The 27,288-nt window shown below is 35.6% G+C and overlaps 1 protein-coding gene across 2 annotated transcripts in view; it reads left to right on the top strand.

The window, feature by feature from the left end:
• The first annotated feature begins 6,671 nt into the window (after positions 1–6,671).
• The window catches only part of SEM1 (SEM1 26S proteasome complex subunit), a 40,824-nt gene continuing 20,207 nt past the window's right edge, over positions 6,672–27,288 (top strand). The window contains exons 1-2 of one of the 2 annotated variants that reach the window (XM_036863092.1): positions 6,672–6,870; positions 24,226–24,319. In XM_036863092.1, coding sequence (XP_036718987.1) covers positions 6,795–6,870; positions 24,226–24,319 — 170 coding nt within the window. In that variant the 5' untranslated portion in view covers positions 6,672–6,794. The remainder of the gene's footprint in view (positions 6,871–24,225; positions 24,320–27,288) is intronic. The other variant, XM_036863093.1, reaches the window with a different exon arrangement.

Below are 27,288 nucleotides of genomic sequence, written 5' to 3'. Positions count from 1 at the left end.
TGGCTGGGCTTTTACTTTATGGTAGATTAAGTACTTATCATTATTAGCATTTGAATTTTACGTAACCATTTCTCTATTCATTATTAATTGCTTTACAATGAGATCTAGAGATTTTAGTTATTTTACAATTACAATTTTTCACATTTTTATTTGTCCAAGCATTCTGTCATGATAAAAGATTCAAGAAATCTTTTATTGGGATTGTAATTCCTCTCAAAGTCCAGAACCAATCATTGAGTATACAGTACTCATAATATTAATGAAGATGTGAATGTGAGTTGTTATACATCCCTCTAAGAAGAGCTAAGCCTCCTAATGATTAAGGAGCAAGAACATTTCAGAGGAAAAGTTCCAACACAGAGAAGCAAACATTTGAATTTAGTATGGCTGTTGAAGGAGTTCTGGACATGCCATCCCAAAATATGCCGCTTTGTTATATTATTGTGAGCTGAACACATGAAAAATGGCAAGAGCTTTCTCTGAACTTCCCTTCACCTGCCTAAAGACAAATCCTCCAAAAGGAATTCAATTGTCATAAATCCCCTCCGAGGATTGACTCTTATCACCTGGGAAGACACTAGATGTCAACTCCAAACCCAGATAAACTTTGTCACAAACCATCATCATATCTCCCATCTATTCTTCTAAGAGCCCATTTATCATTCTTAAAAATCATTTACTCTCCCCTAGGTTGCCTATGTCTCCCACCTTCCCCTATTAAGACAGTATATAAGCTCTCAGATCTCACTGCTTTTTGGGGTGTTCACTTTTTTTTTTCTGTGATGCCCCGGCGTGTTATAATAAAAATTATTATTAAATTTGTTTACCTTTAATGCTGTTAATCTGCCTGTCATAAATTTATTTTATAGACCCAGCTATTGAACCTAGGAGAGCAGAGGGAAAGTTTTTTCTCTCCTACAATGTTAAAAGAACCACAACAAGTTATGGACTAGTCACACAGTTTTGTTAGCTGGATGAATTTTCAGAAACTCAGATATTTTCCCTTACATTTCACTGAAACCCTCGATTCTTAAAATGTGTTCTCCAGACCAGCAACATTGATATCACCCGGGAGCTTGTTAAAAAAGTAGAATCTCAGGTCCTAGGTAGGCCAAATGAATAAGAATCTGCATTTTAACAAGATTAACATAGATTTGAATTCACATTAAAGTTTGGAAACATAGTCAGTCCCAAATATTTGCTCCAGAAAAATTTAGAAGTTTTACTCTGGTGGACTGATGGAAGCTAAAGAAGCTACTACCTAGGATGTAAATTCTAAATAGGGAGAGACCATGTCTGCAAGTAATTTTCTAGGACCCCTCAACTGGCAAGTAGCAGAGCCTGAGTTTGAACTCAGGTAGAGCCAAAGCTTTTTACATACCTTGAAAAGACATCATAGAGACTTGAGGTGTAGGTCTGCTTCCTCAGTTCTTCATGGCCGGCCAATTAGCTGTTCCTTCCTAAAGTCAAAAGGAAAGTGCCTTTAAAATCGGTCCTTCAGATATCAGCCATTTAACAATCCCTCACCTGGACAAAGATAGATATAGAAAGGTCAGTCTTATTGATCCATTCTGCCTAGTTACTGAATGGTCAACTCCACAGCAAACTTAAGGATTCAGGTATTTGTGATTTAACTTATACCATGTGGATCCCGAATGGAACTTTTAGGTTTCATTTGCTTGAGACAAACGGAATCACCTACTATAAAATCTGCTTCTAACTTGATTTCCTGTGAAGCCAAATGTAATCAACTAATTATAGATATGACCTGATATGTAGGTAAAGGCATAGTTTTAACTACAATGCTTCTCACTAGAGTTGTAGAGGTTTTCCCCTCCAGAGAGCTGAGTCACTCCTAAGGTTGTTTTCTTCTTCATTCTACGGCTTTGCCCTCTGCATGTCTATCTACATTTATGTGTTTTTGCCATTTTCCTGCATGTGTGTATGTTTAGTAGGGTTAGAAAGAAATGATTCCAGGCATTCTGTGTCAACTGTCTGCCTCTTCACACATTGATATGGTTTGTTTCTTATCCTTTAAGAGAGCCCTTAGGATCTAATAGCTCCACCACTTCTTAGCACTGTGCCTCTGGCCACATCACAACTTCTCTGTGCCTCAGTACCCTTAAGTATAAAATGGATTTTTTGGTTCTCACTTAATAGGGCTGTTGTGAGGAAGATTCTGTAAGGAAATACACAGAAAGGGCTTGGCACAGTACCTCATACAAAGTAAACACTAAATACATGTTACCTATTATTACTGTATTATTATTATCATTGTTGTTATTATTATCATCATTATTAACTTGTGGAGGGCCTGACTTCCTTGCAAAGTATCACCAAGATACCATCTAAGAAACAAAACCCACGTTCAGAGACTTTTAGGAGGGCTGGTATGCAGGATCTGAGATATTTAAAATGTACTTCAGAGAAATTAAGTGATTTGCCTAAACCCCTGTTTAGTAGGGGTTTGGATTGAGTTTGGATTTATATGTTGGTCCATCAAATACATATTCTTATGTGCTTAATTTAACTAAGTAATAATGCTGCTTACACTTTAATAGCTACCATTTTCCAAAGTTTTTCCATGTGCCATGACCATTAAAATGAGTTGTTCATTGTGCCATGTGTCACGATGATTAAAATGAGAAGTTATTTCAGTGGTTCCAGCATTCTGGATTTAACGAATCAGTAATTTTTTTTTAATTGGGGATTTAACATAAGTTTGTTTTTTAACAATTTATTGACCAAAGACGTATTAATACGTCTTTTGTTACCCGAATGTTACTGACCAGACACGTATCAATACGTTTTTAGAGAGTGATACAATTAACATCACCCTGTGAAGTTGTTAAAGCTTAAAATTGATCATGGGTTCATTATACAACTTATGTTATTATCATTCATATTTTGCTCCATTAGGTTTTTGTTCCAACCTTGTGTATATTATAAACAGAAGTTCATTACCGTAAAGTTTTCAAAAATGATGCATCATGAAATTTTGAGTGAAGAAGAATTTTTCAGTGTACTTTATGCAGATACTTTCTCTGATTGTCCGAGCAACATATATACTAGTGTCTCAGAAGATGACAGTTTTTCAGAATATAGTTCTGATTCAGATGATGTGAATATTAGACACACAAAAAGACAAAAAACTTAGTGATTGATTTTGATATGGCGAGTGAAAATGAAACTCACAGTGCTGGAGAATGCTCCTTTGCTTCTACAGAAGAGTGGATTGAAGACAACATTTCATGAAAATTAGAAGATCTTACAGGTGTGTCAGGTGTAACTACTGAATGTAATAACCCGCAAAGTGTTAGTGAAATAACAGAATTAATTTTTAGTAATGCCTTTTTCGAGTTGGTCGCTTCTCAGACAAACTTGTATCACCAACAGAATAAAAAATCATATAAAAAGTATGATAAGGCTTTAAAATGGACTGATGTAACCAACAGTGACATGAAGAAGTTTCTTGGATTAATAATTTTGATGGGACAAATAAGAAAGTGACACTGGAAAGAATATTGGTCGACTGATCCCTTACTTTAAACACTTATCTTTCCAAAGATTATGATGAGGCGAAGGTTCAAATAAATAATGACATTGCTTCACTTTAACTATAACTCAGAAACTCCACTTCCTACAGACAGAATTTCAAATGTTAAACCTCTTCTGGATTATTTTCTACCAAAATTTCAATCTATCTATATACCCAAACAAGAGCTATCACTTGAGGAGGCAATGATAAAGTGGAGAAGATGACTCAGATTCAAAACCTATAATCCTGGAAAACTTGAAAAATATGGAATTTTGGTCAGGATGGTTAGCGAAACTGCAAATATATATGCAACCTTGAGATTTACATGGGTGAAGGAAAGAAACTGCAAGAAACAGTATTATCGGTCCTACAACCTTATCTTGGTTCATGGCACCATATTTACCAATCATTACAACAGTGTGTCCACATCTGAAATATTGTTGAAAAATAAAACCAGAGTTTGTGGGACTATAAGAGAGAATTGTGGTCTACCAAACCAATTAAAGGAGAAATCTAAAAATCTACAGAGGGGAGAAATGACATTCTTACGGAAGGGAGAAGTGATTCTTCTCATAAGGAAAGACAAGAGGCTAGTCCGCATGGTGAAAACTATTCATGATGCCTCCATAGCATCTACAGGAAAGGAAGACAGGAGGACTGGCCGTCAGATAACTAAGCCTACTTGCATATTAGAGTATAATAAATATATGAAAGGAGTTAATCGATCCGATCAATATCTGGCAAACTTCAATATCCTCTGGAAAACTCGAAAATGGTATAAAAAAGTGGTTTTCTATTTGGGTAATTGCAGTTTATTCAAAGCATTTAAAACTTATTGTAGCCTTAGTGCACAGAATAAAATGACTTACAAGCAATTTTTGTTAGCAATAGCTAGAGAATGGGTAACTGACCATTCTGGTGAATGTAGTGGTAGTCCCGCACCTGGTCCTTCTTGTGGCATTTCTAAAAGAGTCCCCTGCAAAGATCCACCTTTTTGACTATCAAATAAAATAAAAGAACATATTCTAGAGGAAATAACACCCACAGGACTAAAAAAAAAAAAATGCCGCCAGGAAGTGTAGAGTCTGCTCTTCCAGGGGAAAGTGCAGTGAAACACAGTATGTTGGTAATAGATGTTCTGTTCCCCTGCACAGAGGTGCCTGCTATACTGCCTATCACGCTCTAACGAAATATTAGAATGCTTTAGTAAGACATGTTCAAAGTTTCAAATAAATACATTAAGTGCAAAAAAAGTTGTTGATATTTACTCAAACACGGGTGTTTCAATATTCACTTACATAACAAATTGCTGGCCACAGGTGTTAGTCTCTACAAAAATCCCCGGGTCAGTAATATGTTAAAATTATTCCTTTAAATTGAATATATTCAGTTTTAGGGGAAAATCATTATACTGCCACTGATTTTGTTCTTTTGCTAAGAATTAATACAAATGTCATCATATATCAGATTATATAATAGGCCCAGGAACTAGAATTTGAAATTCTTGACGTCTTGGTCAAAAATTTTATAGCACTTCAAAAATTGAGACATACATACTTCATGTAACATAAAATTAACCATTCTGAAGTGTACACTTCAGTGGCTTTTAGTATATTCACTATGTTTTGCAACCATCATCACTATCCAGTTCCAGAGGATTTTTATCACTCCACAAAGAAACCTTCCACCTATCAGCAGTTAGTCCCAAATCACCCCTTATCCATCTCCTAGTAGTCATTAATGTTTCTGTCTCTTCAGATATGTCCATGGGAAAATCTTTTATCGCTGCACAAAATGGCTGTCTCAGATCTGTGATTTGTTTTTTATTCTTTGCTGCCTAACCAAACTGCCCAAAACTTTACCTTGGTGTGTGGGTTGCCAGCGGCATATGTAATATGTACAATAGAGGGCATAATAGATAGTATGAAACTCTAAGAGATCTCACTGTCTATATTTACTTCCAATTTTAGATCTTCCTCATCTTTTCTTTCATTAATTTGGTATTTACTTATATAACATGCCAAATTACACATACTTTGAACTTAATTTGAAGACAGCTAATGTTTTCAGTAATTAATACAAGTCAAAATAGTACTAGAAGAACCATCTTATTTTTAAAAATTTACGTCTAATTATAGGTTCCCAAATTCTGGTCCAAATTTGTGCTCTTATTTAGGTTCTCCATTCTCTGTATGCCCATACACTCTGTTCATTTCTCAGATAATTTTATTTTAAAATAGAGATTCAAATGTATTACGATGTTTCATTGTGATTTATCTGTTTACATGTCTCTGAGTGGAATATGAACTCCTTGAAGGAAGGCCTTTGTCTATACATGTTTGATTTTCAGCACAGTGCCTAGTACATGATATAAGTTAATGTTGCTGAATGAAGGAATGGGATTTAAATATACAAACATATGTATCAAAATTTACAATACCCGATTATGTATCTATATATTATACACTATTCCTCTATTATACTACATATACATATACCATATCAAGTTTTATGTAGTTCACAACTATATTCAAAATGACTTATTATGAACACCATAAAATGTCACATATATCGAGTTTTACACAGTATTATAATAACCTGTAAACTAGTTATTACACACACACACGCAGCACAATGTTTAACAGGTTATTTACCACAGCTTAACCGCAAGACAGAAGAACACTGAACAACGGAAAAGCTTGGAGATTAAAGTCAGGCAAACAAATCTGCTTTTGGGTTGTCTAGCACTACCTCAGTGACGTAGGCTATTTCTTTCTGAACCTGAATTTCCTGTGATGTGGAGACATTTAACACCATGTTTAGGGAATTGGTTTAAGGGTGGAGCTAATCTAATTTAAGGGCCTGGCACTTGGCAGGCTTTTAACGAACTTTAGCCGATACTTCATCCCTCAGCCTAAACCAAGTAAAGGTGTTTTTTTTTCCCACACATTATGAGTCTTTTCCAGTCACGGAAACCTACCCTGTTCTCAGTTTGTCAAGTCAGAGAGTCCGGGTAAGACGGTATACGCACAAAGTAATCCACCTTGCTAACTCTAAAGGGCTCCTAAACCCGCAGGAAGCGCTGGGCGGACCTCCAGTATCCCAGCATCCCTCGCGCTATCCGGTTGCTCTTCTCCCGCGTCTCTATGATAGAGCCGGCCTTGGAGGCGGTAACGGCTGTGGCGGCTGTGGTGAAGCCGAGTGAGAGGTCCAACTTTCTTACTGGACTGAGAGGTTTTGGCCGCGGAGGGTCGCGATGTCAGAGAAAAAACAGCCGGTAGACTTGGGTCTGCTGGAGGAGGACGACGAGTTCGAGGAGTTCCCTGCAGAAGGTAACCGGCTGGCCCGCGGCCTCTGGGCCGCGCGGACAGTGACTAAGGCCTCCGAGTGGAGGCGGCGCGGGTGGAAGGGCTCTCGGCCGGGAGGCACCCGCGGGAAGTCTGGACCCCCGCTGCTGGCTCTCAAGGCTCTGCACGCGCGACCCTCCACGACCGACTTCGGGTCGAGGTGTCACGGTGGGACTCACCTCAGCGGTGAGGCTAAATGCCTTCTGCTTCCTCACTGGGAGGAGCCACGGGGACCCTGGTTCCCTAGCCCGGTGTCCGGGATGGTGGGGCCTTTTCCTCTTCAGCCCGGTTACCGCCACCTCGTTCATGTCTACATAATCTCTTTTCCCTTTATTTATTTTTATCGTTATTATTATTATTATTTGTTTTAGCAGTCTTCCTTTGCCTTGAACCCTTCCAGAATTAAATTGTTGTTCCTAGTTAGGTCAATGCTGCTTACATTTAGGACTTAACATATGAAGCCTGTTAAGTAGAATGGGAGGATCAGGTGTTAGTGCTTAATACCCGTTATTGCCTTCCTCTTGTTCCTCATTCATTTTTGATCACTTAACTTCGAACTAACATAAGTTTAAGGATTTATAAGACCCTAAAACGTCTACATTTTTATTAGCTTCATGGTTACCAAGAGGAACTTCAGTTTTCTCATTGTAGGTAACAGCAAATAGCTAACATTGTTTGGGTGGTTGCTTGTCTGAGTATTTTGCTTCTATTAACTTAATTCATTTTCACAAGCCTAGTAAGTAGGAACTGGTATTTACATTTTTCAGATAAAGAAATTGAAGCTTGAACAGTTAAGAAACTTGCCCAGTGTCACGTAACTGGCTAGAAATGATGGACACCTGGCCCAGTTGACACTAGCACTCTTAAACTCTGTAGCTGTACTGCTTCTGTTTGTTAGATCCTTGTTGCCAATCAGGGTTTCAGAATTGTTGGTTTTATCAACTAATTGCTATGCGTAAGGTAAATATCTTCTAAGAAAAGGAGGTTACTATTGGGTGACCTTTCTGAAGGTGTAGGAAGAGAATTGTGGTTAATGGTTACAAATCTGTTACAGTAAATAGTTACTGCTTCACCATAATGGTCCTAAGTTGTACTCCCTCATGATCCTACTGTGCATAAAACCACAAAGCTGTAACATTTGTTATTTTTATTTATAGTGTACTGGGTTGTTTAGTGGAAGAAGACCTTGGAGCACATACTACACAAACTCGTAAACTAACCCAAAGCACATTTATTTTCAGTTCTGGAAATAAATTCATTTAATTCATTATGAACCTTTAGTTCATTATGTATTGTGGGGATTGTTTTTTGTTTTGGTAGTGGATTTATCTGTGCAGACATGTTTTCTTGATCTCACTTGCAAGTTGCTTCATAATCCTCCAACAGTGAGCTATGTAGTAAAAAACTGGCTTATTGAGATCAGGATCTGCTTCTAACACAAACTTCATATTTGATATAGTTAGCATTTATCATTTCTCATATACAAGATACCATGTTAGGCACTTTATCTACATTAGTCTAATTATCACATCTCTGATGAAACTGAGGCTCAGAGATTTTAAAAGCTTGCCATTAAGTGGTCGTCAGGATCTGATAGGTCTTTCTGAGTCCCCAACCCAAGCAAACTTTAACCTGAATCCGTAACGTTTAGCAAAGTGCCTGGCACATGGTAGATGGTCAGTAAATGCTTGTCGAATGAGTGAACCTGTGTTTAAAGTAAGTAGTCGAGAATTGACTGCTTAAAAAGGATCTAAAGATAACTGGGCCTGATGATACACACAATGTTTCAGCAACTTTCATTTCATCAGCTTTTTTTTTTTTTTTAATTTTATTTATTTATTTATTTATGTCTGCATGGGTCTTCGTTTCTGTGCGAGGACTTTCTCTAGTTGCGGCGAGCAGGGGCCACTCTTCATGGCGGTGCGTGGGCCTCTCACTATCGCGGCCTGTCTTGTTGCGGAGCACAGGCTCCAGACGCGCAGGCTCAGTAATTGTGGCTCATGGGCCCAGTTGCTCCGCGGCATGTGGGATCTTCCCAGACCAGGGCTCGAACCCGTGTCCCCTGCATTGGCAGGCAGACTCTCAACCACTGCGCCACCAGGGAAGCCCCCCATTTCATTAGCTTTTGCAGAATATGTAATTCTTGTACTAAGTTTATGTTGGGAGCATCAATTTGTTCAAAATGTTGGCAGTTACATAGTAAAAAAAAAAAAATCTCATTAAAGTTAAAAGGAAAAGCAAAGAATATTTTTTCTGAAGACAGGCCTCCCACAACAGACTGGTTTATTAGCATAAGTAACTCACCATTTATTGGTCACCTTACAGAAAATCTGTCATCTTCAGGTTTGAATATGTAGAATCTCATTCATTCAGGAAATTTTCTGTTTAGAATGAGCAGTAACATTTGAAATGCCTTTGCTTGTTCAGGTTTTTGTGTGTTTCTTCTCTGGTTTTTAATTCAGACAGGTAAAGTTGGAGAAGCAGTACTTTGAAACTGGCCTGTTTTGAATCTTTCAGTATTTGAGTTTTCAGATCAGTTATTAGTGCCCTGAATTACCAAGTCCTTTGCCTTCTTTGGAGATTCTTTTTCTTGTGGTTGTCTTTATGGTAAATATGCCATTGACAAACTCCCCAGTAGATACAACTTAAAATTGCCTGTAATCATCTGTTCAATCTAGAGGAGGTCTTACTTTCAGTGGCCCATTGGGTCTCTGTGCTCCAGAAAGTGGATGATGTCCATTGTCTAGGGTAGCTTGCAGTTAAGAGCCTGTTACATGAAAGCATTACTGAAATTATGTATCCCTGGTTTGACTAAAGAATTGTATATTTTTTGAGGGTGTTGTTGCTACATCTCATTCCTGATAAGAACTTGTTTGGTAAGATGTCAATTCAGTCATTATAAGGAAGGGGAATTTCTGTTTTGAAAAGGAAACTAAGATAATGTGTTTTCATGGAGACTTCATTGTTTCTTCTGAATAGCTCTTCTTCAGTGTGAGGTGTAAGGTGGGGTGATTTTCTGAAGGTGCAAAGAAACAAATGCTCCTTTTTTATCATTTGGACTGTGGATCTGTGTTACATTGGCAGTTCCTCACGATTCTAATTGGTGGGTGTGTGATCTGGTCATTAAGTAGAAACTGTTGAAAATCATGTTTAGGATCTTTGTAAATTCTGCAACTTCTTGACTATTTAAACTGATTGAGTATCAGATTTATTGGAAGACATTCAACGTTTTGGGAATGATTTAATATAATTTTGGAGGCTTGGCATGGTTAAAATTTTAGAACTGGAAAGCAACTTAAAAGTCTTGAGAAGCTAGAACTTTTCAAGATCATACAGCTAGGTTAATAGTAGTAGGGTGGGGCCTAAAACTGAAATACTCTATAATTTATTTGAAACTTCAAACAATTTTTCAAATCAGACATATATTGAAAAGGTATTAAAATATTTTCATTTATCTCATTTCTCTTACAACTAGAAGTGGATGAGAGTGAAAATGGGAAGAACAAGTGGGCCTTTAATTTCTTTTATTCTGTTCTTCCTATGCCAGAATTGAGAGATTTCTTTCCTTTTTTTGAGGGAAAGAATATTTAAAATGGACCTGAGTTTGCCTTCAGAAGCAATGGTGTTTACAAGAGAATACTATTATACTAAGTAGTTTATAATTTTTCTATAATCACTGGAACTGCTGTGTTATCTGAAGCAGGCTGGTGGTTCCCTAATGCTGCTAGCATTCTGGAATAACTGAGGTACTCTCGCCTGTGCCTAACAAAGTAGGACATCTTATATTGGTTTTTAACCAAGGGAGTATTTTTGGATATCGCATTCACTTGTCAAGTGAGAAAGTAAAATAACTGCCAGCATATAGTGAGTAAAGGTCAAGGATTTTAAATACTTGCTATGCATAGACCAGTCCTGCACAAGGAAGAATTGTCCTGTGAAAAATTCCACTGAGAAATATTTATGTGAACATTGGATACCAACTGGACTAAATCCTCAACAAAAGAGTTCCTTGGAATCTTAAATGTAGAAGGTAGATACAATTAATGCTGACTATGTCAGATACTGTACTAGTCAGTTTACTTAGAACCAAAGGGGCTTTGGTGTTTTCAGTTATTAAATGTAATATAGTGGACACATAAATAAATAATAATGTCACATATTTAAATTAGTTGCATGGTGGTAGCAAGAAATGAAGAATTCATGTTACTAAGATCTTTTAAGAAAAACGATAAATATAATGAATGATAAAGTGCCTATTCGATGTCCATTCATGGTAGTCATATGCAAGAAGAAAATTTTTGAGCTCCAGGATAGAATAAGCATGATGAATCTAGGATCAGACCTAGGTTCAAAATCCACCATCCATCAACTTTTTTTTTTCCCTCAAAATTCACAATTTTATATGTTGTAGAATATGAATACAACAGAGAAGTCATTACCACCAAAAAGGTAACAAACATATCCATCACCCCCAAAAGTTCACTGGTGTCCCTATATAATAATCTCTCCCTGTCAGTCCTCTCTACATCCCTTCCCATCCCTAGAAAATCACTGATCTCCTTTTGACATGATAGATTAATTTGCGTTTTCCAGAATTTTATATAAATGGAATCAGACAGTATCTTTTTTTTTTCCCTCAGGCATCTTGCACCCAGCATCATTATTTGGAGATTCATCCATGTTGATGCATTTATCAATAGCTTGTTCCTTTCTCTCGCTGAGAAGAATTCCACTACATGGATATACCACAATTTGTTTATTCTTTCACTTTCAGATGAACATTTAGGTCATTTCCTGTTTTTTTCCAATTACCCGTTTTTTTTTTTCCCTTACAAATAAAACTGCTATGAATATTCATGTAGAAGTCTTTGTGTGAACATATGCTTTCATTTCTCTTGGTTTAGCACCTTGTAGTGAAATGACTGAGTGGTACAGTTGGTTTATGTTCACTTTAAGAAACTGCCAAGCTGTTTCCAGTGTAGTTATACATTTTACATTCCCACCAGCAGTGTATGAGGGTTCTAGTTACTCTACGTCTTTGTCAACACATGGTCATTTTAATTTTAGACATTCTGATAGGTGTAATGATATCTCATTGTGCATCAGTTTTTAATTTGTCGACTTGTACTAGTTACTTAAATCTTTAAAATATTTTTGCAGCAAAATAGATAGGATAATTTTACAAGTAACTGCTTATTTAAAATTTAAACCTATAAAAAGGTATAAATTAAAAAGTGAAAGCACTGTTTCTTGTCAATTTTCCCCCAAAACATTTCTTATGCTCCAGTATAATCACTGTTAAACAGTTCTTTCAGTGTCCTTACTGAATTTATGTACACATATATATATTTATTTGTGTGTGTTTGTATATATCCTCACAAAGGACCATGTTACATATACAGTTTTTCTGCTTTTTACATTATATATCTTAGACGTGTGTTCACATTAACATAAACATCTACCTCATGCTTTTTAATAGTTGTGTTCTACTAGTCCATTGTATGCACAATAGATAATCTATAAATATGTATTGATATCTAGGTGGTTTAAGGTTTTTTGTTTGCTTGTTTTTATGTTTTGTTTTTTTTCTGTTACAGAATATGTTGCAGCAAATATACTTACATCTTACATCTTTGTTTTTCTTATTTATAAGATAAATTCTTAGGAAATTGCCAGATCAAATTGGCAGGTTCATTTTAATTTTTTAATATAATTTTTATTTTGAAATAATTACAGACTTACAGAATAATTGAAAGTACAATACAAACAACCTTTTTTTCCATGAGCCAGCCTGATGTTCATCACCCCTAGATATTTTAATGTGTATTTACTACAAAGACATAACCTCAGTACAACCATCGAAATTGGAAATTAACACACGGATATATTACTATCATTTAATCCATAGGTCCTTTTCAGGTTTCTCCAGTTGTCTTAATGTCTTGATTAAGAATCATGGATTACATTCAGTTGTCATATCTCTAGTCTTCTTCAGTCTAGAGCAGGTCTCTGTTTGTCTTTGACTTTTGTGATTTTGACACTTTTGAAGGTTACAGGCCAGTTATAGAATGTTTCTCAACTTGGATTTGGCTCACGTTTATATATGATTCGATTTAGGTTCTGCACCTTGGCGGGAATATCATAGTAGTGATGCTGTGTTCCCATTGCATCCTGTCAGGTGAAACATGATTCTCATTTATTCCATTGCTGATGATGGTAACTTTATTAAGGTAGTGTCTTTGAGACTTTTCCATTGTTAGATTACTGATTTTCCTTTTGTAATTAACAGATATTTTACTAGGAGGGACTTTGAAACTGTGTAACTACAGTTTTCCATTCATTATCAAACTTTCAATTTATTCATTTATGTATATCAATATAGACTCATGAATTCTCATTCGATGGGTTATAATTTGTTGCTATTATTTATTTTGATATTCAGATTGTCCCAATTTGTACATGGGGAGTCCCATCAAGCTGTCTTCTGTGACCTTTTGACATGTCACCATCATTCTTTGTGCGTTTCCTAGCATTCTGACACAAGAAGGTATTCCAAGCTAATCTTATACTCTTCCTGTTCCAGTCCTGGAATCAGCCATTCCTTTAAGGTGCATAGCTTTCAGTGGAGAATGATATTTGGAAGGTAAGATCTTACCTCCAGTTGTGCTAATGGCTTTCGGGATGCTCTCAATGGAAGGAACTAGGAAATAGACAAATGTATGTACATGTATACACTTTTACATCTATTTATGTATGTGTTTGTATAAAACCATGAGTTCACATAGATAATCTCTAATTTACAGTTCAGCACCACAGGGCTCATTCTAGTTTTTTCCCTTTCCACATTTGTAACTTTCTTCCCCAGCAGTGAGAAACCTGGCTCCCATTATTGTAAATATTGGGTCATTGTCTATTAGGTCATCCTCCTCCCTAACCAATGTTTGTTGTCCCCTACACCCACAGATCCCCTCCTTATCTCACTTGGGCTTCAACATTTTATGCTAGGCCACTGTCACTTCTCCTTACTCCAGCATTGGATGGTTTCTTCACTCTGTCCTGGCTATGACACACCAACCACACAACACTGCCCCTCCACAGGAATGCCTTCCTGGCTCTGCTTGGGCTTTGACACCTCATTCAGGACCGGGTGCATTTTGAATTTTGACATATTCTCAAATTACCTTTTACAAGGGTTACACAAATTTCCATCTACAGTTCACCTTTTACCTGCACTCCATATTAAACATTTTAGTCATTACAAACCTGAGGGATGAAAATGGAATCGCATCATTTTGATTTGGATTGATTTCTTTGAGCAGGATTGACCATTGCGTTTTTCCTTTAATTGTTACCTTCTTAATCCTCAGTTCCTTCATGTAATTTGTGGATAATAATTAGAGTCATGTAAGGATTGTATGATTGTATTAGTCTGTTTGAGCTGCCATAACAAAATACCATAGACTGAGTGGCTTAAACAATAGAAATTTATTTTCTCACGATTTGTAGTTTGGGAAGTCCAAGATGAAGGTGTTAGCCTGTTCAGTACCTGGTGAGGGTTCTCTTCCTGGTTTGCAGACTATTGCCTCTCACCATGTCCTCACAAGGTGGAGAAAGAGAGCTCTCTGGATTCCCTTCCTATAACAACACTAATCTCATTATGAGGACTCTACCCTCATGACTTCATGCAACACTAATTACCTTCCAAAGGCCCCATCTCCAAATACCATAACATTGAGGGTGGTTAGGACTTCCTCATATGAATTTCAGGATTGGGGGACACAGACATTCAGTCCATAAGAATGATATATGTGTAAAGCGTGTAGCGTAGAGTTTGGCACAAAGTTGGTATTCTGTGAACACTAGTCCCTTTTTTTTCCTCCCTCCTTATCTACTTAGGGATTTGGATTTTGCATGATGTTTGGTATTTATTTAATTTGAACAATTTTCAACAAATATTTTGTAATTTTTAGATGTATCCAAAATTAAGCTTGTTGAGCTTGTGGGTTATTTGTTTATTTTTTTAATATTAAAAACTTATAAATTAAAAAACATTGTCAAAAGTTTTTCCAAAAGTACTTTAAAAAATAGTTTGATTATTCATATAAAATATAAAGATACATAACACAATAGTATATATTGTTTAAGGATGCATACAAATGTACAAGAGGTATAGAGATACAGTGGAATGAACCTCCCCCCCCCCCACCCAAATCAAGATACTAGTGCTTGCCAGGGGGTTGTGAGAGGTGTGACTCAGGATATTAAACAGTAAAAACTACTTTGAAAAACTATTTGATTAGTTATTTAACTGGTTCAATGGAATGAAGAAGCATTAAGCAATTGTGACTTAAATGGTGTTCATTGTTATGTAGTAGTGTTGTTTTTAAGCATAACTCATTAAAAGATATGAACAGTGAAAACAATGAGGGGAAAATAAAAGTTTCAAAAACTATACTTACACTCTTCTGAAGTATTAAAAATTTACCAGATATCTTTTTTCCAGTTTTGTGCTCTGTTATTGGTGTAATGCTTGGTAGAAATGGTATCTTTATTCTGCAACCTGTTTCTCTTTTTACCTCCATCACCCCTTAAGTTTCCTTGGAGTGATTAGCCCATCATAAATGATTTATTCATTCGATATATGTTTGTAGAGTGCTTCCTATACATCTGGCACTGAAAGGTGCAGAGCGAGAATGATTCTAGCTGCCATTTATCGGTACGAAGTGCTTTAGGTACATTGTCTTATGTAATCCTCATAGCAGCCTTATGACAGATTTATACTTGGGGCTCAGCAAAATAACTTACCAAGGACAAAGTTAACTAGAGGCTGCACAGAGGCAAGTTTGACTCTTTAGGTAGATATTTGTCTTCGGACTTAGTGATATAAACGTCAATGGAGATCAGTAAGTTTTCATGCCAGACTTGAGCTTTTTAGTATTTTGCAAGTGCTTATCCTAGGAGGGGGCACTCTAAGCCTTTCTCTCCCCACCCCCAAGTAAACCAGAACACCTTTGCTTTTGACTATCTTTCTGTTGGGTTTCTGGGTAAGATTTCACTTGGTTTCCTTCCAGTGGAAGGGGGGGGTGCGGGTGGTGGTGGTGTGGGGATTAAACCACTGATAGTAAAGTGCAACAGCAGCTGAAAAGAAGGGGAAATTATTTCCAGTTGTGTACCGCATGAGGCAGCAACATTTGAACAGAGCTTTCAAAAGGTAGAAGTGTAGGAAAGGGGTTTCCAGAAAAAGGGAAGAGGAGTAGATGCTTGGAGGTGGAAGATCAATGTGTATGTGTATTTTATTTGGCTGTGAAATAGTAGTTGTAATTACACAGGTAGTTTGGGGCCTAATCATGGAAAGCTTTAAGCCAAATGACCACTTTGGACTTGATCCTTAGGTAGATGAGAAGTGGGGGGTTTTTTGTTTGTTTGTTTGATATGTGTATGTTTCCTTTAGGCAATAGGCAGTTTAGGAAAAAAACCCAGCAGAATTTGAAAGGATAGAAAGTCAGGGAAGCTAATTAGCAAATTGTTGAAATAGCTTAGGTGAGGACTAAGGGCCTGAAATAGGTTGTTATTAGGGAAGAGTGATGCAAGAATAACAAGGGAGCTTTGGCAGCTATTTTGATAGTAAGGAATCAGGGATTGTGATTTTGCACTTGCATAATTAATGGAAGACCGATGGTTGAGTTCACATTGGATACTCTTTTTTTTTCTTTTTTTAAGAATTAATTTATTTATTTTTGGCTGCGTTGGGTCTTGGTTGCTGTGCGCGGCCTTTCTCTAGTTGCGGCAATCGTGGGCTACATTTCATTGCAGTGCGCGGGCTTCTCATTGCAGTGGCTTCTGTTGTTGCGGAGCACGGGCTCTAGGCGCACTGGCTTCAGTAGTTGGGGCACGTGGGCTCCATAGTTGTGGCTCGTGGGCTCTAGAGCGCAGGCTCAGTAGTTGTGGCTCATGGGCTTAGTTGCTCCGCGGAATGTGAGATCTTCCCAGACCAGGGCTCGAACCTGTGTCGCCTGCATTGGCAGGCGGATTCTTAACCACTGCACCACCAGAAAAGTGTTCTACATTGGATACTCTTGCCTCAGTAATGTGGAGGATCAGAAAGAGAGAATCAGTATGAGTGTAGGGCATGAGTGCTTGGAAAAGATTAGAATAACTAATGGCTTTGAGGAATTTTATAGAATTAGAAATAAAAGCACTAATCAACCAAGAGAACCAAAGTCAGCATGTTTGTAGTGGAATCATTCTGATATATATAAATAATATATGCACACACACACGTGTGTGTGTATACATATGTTTAATTATTGATGAAAAGGATTGTGTTTGAACTTCCTTTTTTTAAAATGTAAGAAAAATTATAAATGGTTATGTAAGTCATTTTGGACCTCTGTTTCACACTCAGAACCACAAACAACTGAAAGTTCACCAATAGTTTGGTAGCAACATCGTTTAACACTTGCTTTTGGTTGTTTGCTCTGAAGTACCCCACTGACATTTTTGGTCCTTGTTGGCGAAAATATAAGTATAGTACAATGGTGCTATGCTAGTAGTGATTTCTTAGCCACTGAATAGACATTAGATTTCTAGGGTATATAGATGTTTTTGTATCATGATAACCTACAGAAATGAAATTTTATAAAAAATTTTAATCTGTTTTATACAGCTTAAGCAGGAACATGTGTAAATTTATCTCAGAATGACTAGATTTAGTGTGGCTTTATTATCATATTTATCAGTGTAATGATGCTATTTGCAGCTATTGCTGTTTCACCTATAGCGGTGAATGTACAATTTAGAACTTTTTTGAACTTTCCTTTGTTTCTTTTATATTTTTCTTCATGTGATGTTCTGTATATACATGCACATTTTTTATTTGAAGCAACTTTGTTGGAGATTAGTTTATTTATATTCAGAGTAGCTTTACTGTTAAGGAATGAATGAGAGTTTGATGCTCCTGAAAATCGCTTTAAAATAGAACATTTGCAACCCTATTTGGTATAAATAGAATTTCCTCTTTACTTTTCTCCAAAATGGTATACTTCATACTTTGAAGAAATTTCAGAAGGTATGTTGGAGGGTGGGGGAGAGTAAGTACTTTTAAAAACATTGAGAGAGAACAATTTTTCACACTTAAATGTCAAGGTGATACTTAGATGAAGTATGTGGGATCTTTGGTAACTCAGATTTGTGAAATTTAAAGCTAGTCAAAGATGTAATTCTCACTGGCAGATGTGAACAAAGTCAAATTTGGGGCCAAAGTCTCAGATAATTTAGAATTGCTAGACACTTATGTATTAGGCATCTGTTATTGGTTATTTCCAATTTTGACTTCTTAAAATATGGTAATTTTTTTTTACCAGTACACATCTGGAGGCCTGCACACTGAAGTAAACACAGCTGTGGTTATTTAAATGATTAATCACAATCCTGGCAATGCATTTAGTGTTGAAGATAAAGGGTGTACTTTATAGTCATCTACGTATTGAAGGAAGACATTAGACATAAATCAGGTATCCTTGTTTGATTTTATTATTTTGCCCTTTTAAAAAAAGCTGTTTCTGGGTTTAATGCTTTAAAAGTAAGTGATTAAATAAAATTGCATGGTTAACAGTGCAGTGTTATAATTGAAAAGTAAAACACAGTTCAGAGATGTTTTGCAAGAGAAGTCTGCCAAATCCAGAGATTACAACAGTCACATGTTTTTTATGTTCCCCTTCATTTAGTTGAGTTTACATATATTGTAGTTTATATATATTGTAACATGTATAATATGGAGGACTTATAAGTGTTGGAAATAAATTTGGGGATGTTATACCCTATCACTTAAACTTTTACATAATATAGTTCAGTACATTCGTAGTTAATAAAGAAAATCTTTAAAGTTTCCACCTAAAATAGATTATAGATTCTGGTTTGTCTTTGTATGCTCAGTAGTGTCATAATTGTGAAGTACTGTATAATAATACGAAAGAAATACAGAGCTACTGTCATGAATCTTTTTGTGTGTGTGTTCTACCTAAAATTGTTTTTTTTTTAATAAATTTATTTATTTATTTTTGGCTGTGTTGGGTCTTCGTTGCTGCGTGCAGGCTTTCTCTAGTTGCGGCAAGCATGGGCTACTTTTCGTTGCGGCGCGCGGGTTTCTCATTGCGGTGTCTTCTCTTGTTGCAGAGCACAGGCTCTAGGCGCACTGGCTTCAGTAGCTGTGGCACGTGGGCTCAATAGTTGTGGCTCGTGGGCCCTAGAGCACAGGCTCAGTAGTTGCGGCGCACAGGCTTAGTTGCTCCGTGGCATGTGGGATCTTCCTAGACTAGGGCTCGAACCCGTGTCCCAGGGAAGTCCTCTACTTAAAATCTTGCTCATAATACTGTTTTCCCTCCATTCATGAGCCAGTTTCGCTTTCTTGGGACTTTATTTCTACCTTCTTCCTTCTCTTTTCCTTGCCATTAAAGTAACATGAGATGGTTGTTACCAGAGGGAGAGATACTTGATCCTTATGCTAAATGATCATCAGAATTCAACTTGATAAACTAAAAACTGTACCAGTTTTAAAATTTTTAAAAAGATACTGTTCAGGGACTTACTTCCCTGGCAGTCCAGTGGTTAAGACTCCACGCTTCCACTGCAGGGGGCACCAGTTCAATCCCTGGTCGGGGAACTAAAATTCCCGCATACTGCTGCGAGGCCAAAACCAAAAAAAAAACAGAAACAAAAAAAGACCGTGTTCAAACTCGTTTTTCCCATATTATGTAAAGAATTTGATTGGTTTTTTCCCCCCCTAGCCTTTATGGAGTTAAGGATTGGACCTCCTACAAAATAAGTTATTGAAGCTGTTACGTTTTTTGTTCTAGATTCTCTGAGACAGTAGGGTACAAATTAACAAGTATGTTTTTTTAGTCTCTTAAAGTTAAAAGAATTAAAGTCAACTTGAAGATATTTGAATGACATCAGTAATAACAATATTGAAATAAACTTTTTTTTTTTTTGGCCGTACCATGTGGCTTGTGGGATCCTAGTTCCCCAGCCAGGGTTTGAACCTGGGACCTCAGCAGTGAAAGCACAGGGCCCTAACCACTGGATTACCAGGGAATTCCCTGAAATCAACATTTTGAATCAAGTCACAATTAGATTAAAAGTTCCTGTGGGCCCTGTATTTTTATTGTTCTGGAAAGTGTAGGCTTACAAGATTAGCAGAGAAATGTGAAATAAATATTCTTGTTTTTTATATTTCTAACTTGAATCTTTTGACATTTTATCATTTCCTTAAAAATTTAGGAAACTGGTTAGTTAGAAGTGGTTCAGGCTGATGTGAGGCTTCGTGTCTTAGAACTTTAAAGTTCAATTGTGACTTGAGTTATGTCACCTTCTTTACTCAAGAGCATATTATCCAGTCGTAACGTATTCAAATTATTTTGTGGAACATTAAGCTCTATTAGATATCTTTATAAAGATTCCTTAAAATATCAGTGAAACAAATATTTCGTTTGACAATTCTTATTTCTAGGCTCAACCCAAGTATATTTAAAGTCTAGGATTTGAGGTTGTGAAATAACGGTAGAAAAAAGTTAATAAATATTTTCTTGTAAGACAGTCTTCACTTTCTGTTTTTTTGGTAGTGGTAATGGTGGTGGTTTCAAAACAAAGAGGGGTATGCTATACAGTGATCTCTAAGGCTTTCTCTGTTTCCAAAATTCTGTAATTTTAAATAATCTTCTGTCTTAGCCATTTTATAAAAACTTGAAGTATAAAGACAAACTTTGCTGCATTGTTTTAATAAAATAGTTTTATGTGAATATTTTATACTGGAATGCTTAGTGTCATTAAAACAAATCAAGAAACAAAAACTCCTAAGCTGTCCATTAATATTATTAGATAGCTCAGAACTGTAGGTTATAGGAAGACTGGAGGGAATGGGGAGGAATAGCATGATTCACTTGCTATAAAAGGGATAATGGATTGCATTTTTCCATTATAATAAGTTCAGGGTACAAGAAGCTGAATTTCTATGATTTGAAGTGTTTTATTTAATTTTAATTAAAAAAATTAAAATCATGTAGTTGATTTTTGATGATTTAGTATTAGGGAAATATATCTACTGTTTGAGCCCCTTTTTAATTTAAAATCTGATCTTAGCCTGCAACTTGTACTATCTTTACATAATGTTCCTCTCTTGTATACTTAATGCTGCAATTCTGCCCCTTTTAATTTTGCCTTAAAGTAGTTCCCTTCTTTCTGAGATTTCTCTGCTCTTAGAAAAACAAAAAGAAAATTTGTATACAACAATGTACATACTAAACAATTTATTATTGATAGCAATGGCAATATGAGAATAACAGTACTGTTTATCCCTATACCTAATAATTAACTCTTGACTTAACTAAGTCACTTTGCTCGTTTATAAAAGTTCAGAAATGTTGTTTTTTATCTTTAGCTTTGGAAATAGATATACTATATTTCTTTTTTATTTGGCCACACCGGATGGCATGCGGGACCTTAGTTCCCCGACCAGGGATCGAACCCGTGCCCCCTGCATTGGGAATGTGGAGTCTTACTCACTGGACCACCAGGGAAGTCCCCAGATATACTATTTTTAAAAATTTGGTTGCATTAGCTTTCTCATCGCTCTTCCGTAGACTGAAGGAAATCCTAAATGTGATTTCCTTTACTTTAACTTCTTAATCTACTCTCATTATAAACTATAGGTGGATTCATAAGTAGAATAAAAATTTTCAGTTTGAAAGGTACTTCTATAAGAAAGGAGAACATGTAAGGATATCTGTAGCCCAGTCAACTTAATTTTGAGATGTAATTAATACTTAGTATTGTTAAGTATTACTACTGTTGAGGACCTCAGAGAATAGTATAGGATTTGAATTTAGATCATTACAATATTTCCTTTTTGCGAATAATAATACTGGGAGATATAAGAACATTTAGACCAATAAAAATCAGTATTTTTGATTACTGAAAGTTTTTATTAATGAATATACATTCACTACCCTATACCAATGATTAAAGTTGAGTATACATTTGACTGAGCTTCCTAGCAATCTGAAATAAATTGCCTAAGAGAAACTCTCATCTTTTCAGGCACTAATATCTTAAAGAAATTTCCCACATGATCTCTCTTCAGGGAGCATTCAAACAGATGATCGCAGGTCTCAAAAGTATTCTTAGAGTAAATACAGTTGAGAATTCTACATGACTCATTCATAATACAAGATATTGTTATTCTCTTCTATCTTGAAATATATACTCTTGGCTTCACTGAAACCACACACTGCCCTCTGTTTTCTTGAGATTGACCACTCAGAGGAAGGGAACTTGAGAAACGTAGTTCCATTTACCCAACATTTTTTTGAGTGTCTACTATGTGCCCAATACTCAGCTATAGACATCAGAGTTGCAAATTTAATAAAATGTGCTTCCTACCTGAATGTTTTGCATAGTTACTTACAGGAATGGTGATCATTTTGGGCATCAGTGGAAGAGGGTACAGACTGTAAGATTAGAGAGGAGGGGACAGAAAAAAGACCACAATAATAGTCCATGAAGGGAGTAATCCCTCCTAAATTAACATAGTGACAGCAAGAATAGGGAGGGAGAGACTATAACTGTAGATTCTTGAGCTGAAATCGAAAGGACATAATGAATGGTTATGAGAGTTGAAGGAGAAAGGATAGCTAAGCTGCCTCCCAAATTTCTGGTTTGGGGGGACCAGGTAAATGGAGGTACTTTATTATATTCTTAAATCATGATGTTGACATACGGCATTTAAAATTTTTTGTTAGATACCTAATGTAATGAATATAATACCCATATGAACCATTGTTGAATACCTTTAAATCTGTATGTGCTTTATAAGAAAAGCCTAGAGCATACCTTTTCTTATTAACTTCTTTTTTTTTAAAGATCGAAATGTTCTTAGCTATGTTTCTAATAAGTAATTACTAAGATGAAGCTACTAGGACACATTTAAGAGCATGTGTAACTCATGCTTACTGTTTTTGGAGGGGAGGGGATCAAGCAAAATACACAAAGGTCTGATTTAGAGTTCTGTTGCATCTTTCACAACCAGCTGTCGTGCATATGCACAACAGGTATTGTTGTGGCTTAAGAATACAAAGGTAAATAAAAGAGTTTTACCCTTAAGGAGCTCAGATACTAGTAATGGACATAGGCATATAAACTGATAAATATGATTGTACAGTATGTAGGTGCTGTGATAGAGATATACACAAAAGACGGGACCTAATCTCTGAAGGAAAGGAAGAGAGGGAATCAGGAAAGCTTTCAGAGGTGATTTCCAGACTGGTTTTTTTAAAACTATTTGTCTCAGATTTTAATTTTGAAACTCAACCCTATAGAAGTTTTAAATAAAGGACAAATGGGGGGAGTGTAATGGGTGAAGGGATCAAAAGGTACAGACTTGCAGTTACAAAAATAAGTCATGGAAATGTAACGTATAGCATGATGACTATAGTTATTCATACTCTATTGCATGTTTGAAAGTGGCTAAGAGAGTAGATCTTAAAAGTTCTGATCCAAAAAAAAAATTTGTAACTGTTGGTGACAGATATTAACTAGACTCATTGTGGAGATCATTTCTCAGTGTATACAAGTATCAAATTATGTTGTATACTTGAAACTAATATAATGTTATATGTCAATTATACCTCAAAAAACAAGAAGGCACCAAACACCCATGTTTCATCAGTTGTTAACATTTTGTCATATTTACTTTATTTCTATCATATGTATGATAGACATGTATGATATAAAATATATTTCAGAAGCATTTACAAGTAAACTGTCAACAAAATGACACTTGATTCTTAAATATTTCAGCATGTGTGTCTTAAAGAATAAGGACATTCTCTAACACAATTTTACAACCATGTTTAAGAAAATATTTGGTTTGCTTTTTGTTATCTGTGTATGAGTTATCTTTTTTTATGTTTAGCAGCTTTGAATTCCAGGCCAGTATCGTCCTGCTACTCAGCTTACTTTTCTGTTATTGGTGCTGTGTTTTGAAAGATTGTATAATAGACCTTATAAAAATTATCAGCAAAGTAAATATCCTCCTGAAGTTACAATAAATTTTCATAGCAAATAGAATTTTTTGTATTAACTACTGTTTTAGATGATCTGCAAATTCAAGAATTGAGAAAACAAGATAGCATCAATTGAGATTTAAAGAGGAAGATTACCATTTCTCATAGATACGGTTTTAGATGTTTTGAATTGAGAGAGTTCAGTAGCAAGCTTTCTGAAGTTTTTGTATTTATGGAAATAATGTATGAGAAATATTTAGACGGCATCTGTTTCTGTTTTTAGACTGGGCTGGTTTAGATGAAGATGAAGATGCACATGTCTGGGAGGATAATTGGGATGATGACAATGTAGAGGATGACTTCTCCAATCAGTTACGGTAAGTTTTAAGCCAAATTTTTATATAGCTTAGTATTAATTGTAAGCATGGAATATGTAACTTTATATGACAATTGCCTTTGAAATAGATTTTCGAATTATGAAAAGTAAGATATATTGCCTCATCTCCTGTGTTTCTAAACATGAATACTTTGTGTAATTGCATAGAATTTTTGTTCTTTCTAGTCTCTTTATAAAAGTAGTTAAATAGAAGCATATTTGCTATTTTTTAAAATCCTTGTAGGTTTAATTCTGTCACTGTTAATTTTCTATCAATATTGAACAACTCAGCAGAAATTAGAATCATAGAGTGCTCAGACCCAGTGTATTGGTGATTCCCAAACTGGAATGGAGATTGAGGTGTTGGGAGTGTATTTTTTCATATTCACGTACAAATGTACCTAAAATGATTGATTGATTGATTATCGATTGATTGAAGTAAAATTTATATAATGTAAAATTAATCATTTTAAAGTGTACAATTTAGTGGCATTTTGTGTATTAATAATGTCATACAACCATCATCTCTATTTAATTGCAAAACATTTTCAGCACCCTAAAGGAAACACCATATCTATTAAGCAGTCGCTCTGCATTCCTCTCCTTCTCCAGCCCCTGGCAACTACTGATCTGCTTTCTGTCTCTGGATTTTCCTGTTCTGGGTATTTCATATAAATGGTATCACATAAATGATCTGTATGTCTAGTTTCTTTAACTTAGTATAGTGTTTTTAAATTTCATCCATGTTGTAACATGTATCTGTATTTGGTTCCTTTTTATGGCTAAATAATGTTTCCTTGTATACATAGGCCACAGTTTGTTTATCCATTCATTGGATGATGGACATTTGGGTTGTTTCCAGCTTTTGGCTGTTGTGAACAGTGTTACAGTGAACATTCATTTACACGTTTTTGTTTGAATATCTGTTCAGTTTTGGTGGGATTTAGTGGAATTGCTGGGCCATATTGTAATTCTGTTTGACTTTTTGAGGAATTGCCAAACTGTTTTCCACAGCAGCTGAATAATTTTACATTACTACCAGCAATATAGGAAGTTTCTAACCTCTCCACATCCTCACCAAAACCTTTTTTTTTTTTTTTTTTTTCATTTTAACCATCCTAGTGGATGAACTGGTATCTCATTGTGGTTTTGATTTGCATTTCTTTAATGACACTGATGAGCTTCTTTTCATGTGTTTGTTGTCCATTTGTATATCTTTTTTGGAGACCTCTCTGTTCAAGTCCTTTGCCCATTTTCAAAGTTTGTCTTTTTGTTGTTGAGTTGTAAGAGTTCTTATTTATTCTGGCACTTATGGGACATATTATCTAGATATTTTGTCCCATTCTGTTAGGTTGTCTTTTCACTTTCTTCATAGTGTTCTTTGCACAAAAGTCCAATTTATCTACTTTTTAAGAACTCATTGCCAAATTCATGGTAATGAAAATTTATCCCTATGTTTTCTTCTAACAGTTCCAGAATTTTAGCTATTACATTTAGGTCTTTGATCCATTTTGCATGAATTTTTATATGTGGTGTGAAATAGGAGTCCAACTTCATTCTTTTGCATGTGGATATCCAGTTATACCAGCACCATTTGTAGACAGTTCTTTCCTCCCTCATTTTGTTTTGATTCAACCCATACATTATATGTCTTGGCCACAAAGATATCTGTGTAAACTATCACTTGCTTTGCTCAAACCATGATATAGAAATTCTATTGCAATCTTTTAATTTCCTAGTCTCTAGTACATTTTTCTAAAAAAGTAGTGAGATAATTTATACTAAATTTTTAAAATTTATTTTTAGTAGTGATACAGTAGCTTTTGTTCTAAACTGCATTTTTTTATGGGCTCAGAAACCCTACATTCTAAAGACTTTTTAGTATTTTGCTGGAAACTAAGAACATTTTTACCCATCTCATTTCTCCCCTTTTTGGACATAGTACAGTTTGCTTTTCACGGTTATTCTGGCTCTTTTACAATTCTCCATGATTTCTCAAAACTGCTGACTCTCATTTTTTTCCTTCTTTCAGTACTCTGAGATGTAATTATTCAGGCCTTGAAACTTTAAACTACGTTAATGTAGTTTGGAATTATCTCATCTGTCTTAATTTTCAATTTTGTCTTAATGATGTTGTTTTTCTTTTTGCAGTTTTATGGACAAGATAGAGCAGTAGCTGTTGAACAGTAATCTTGCTTTTTCTTTAAGATCTATTCTGAGCATTGGATCTCTCTCTTCTCATTCTTCTTTAGCCATATTTGGCTTTCAAAAGCCCTTTTTGTTCTTTTTACAGATCTCATTCCATTCTGGGATTAAATTAATTCTATGTGTACAAGTTTTTGCCACTTTCTTTTTGTATTTATTTTAGGTTTATTTATTTTGCCACATCAGAGAAAACCTTGCTGCCTTTTTTTTTTTAATGCATCCCCTCTTTTCTTTCTCATTATAAACATATGCTGTTAGAATACTTATTTTCAGACCTTACAACTCTGTTGATCCCTATTTTGTGTTTGATTTTAATCATGTATCAGTTTTTTCTTTTTGTTATCTTCTTGAAATTTTTAAAGTTGAGACCAAATGAGTTTTCTTCTTTCACTATTCAGAAGAGTCAAATTCCTCCCAAGTGGCTTTTGGGGTGAGGGTGTTTTTCATTAGTCAGAAAATAGCACTTTTCTCTTAACAATTAAATCAAGACATTACTGAATACTTTGGTTTTATTAGGGGACTTTTAGTAGTAAATGTATTGATAATTGGATTTCTTGTCACTACTGCGTCTTGCCTTTTTATTGGTTTTGGAAATAGAACATTATCCTTATATTCTTTGTGGCTTGTTGGTTTTATAATATACCTCCATAGTGCTCTTATGTTCTATGTTGTGTTTCTGCCTTTAGGTTTGTGGATTTTTGTAAGTGTATAAATCTTGATACCTCCATTAGTGAATGAGATTTTTCTTTTTATTTCCCTATTTGT

The sequence above is a fragment of the Balaenoptera musculus genome, chromosome 9, assembly GCF_009873245.2.
Source record: "Balaenoptera musculus isolate JJ_BM4_2016_0621 chromosome 9, mBalMus1.pri.v3, whole genome shotgun sequence".
Lineage (NCBI taxonomy): Eukaryota > Metazoa > Chordata > Mammalia > Artiodactyla > Balaenopteridae > Balaenoptera > Balaenoptera musculus.
The sequence above is the reverse complement of the archived record's forward strand: the minus strand, read 5'-3'. Positions and strand labels throughout refer to the sequence as shown.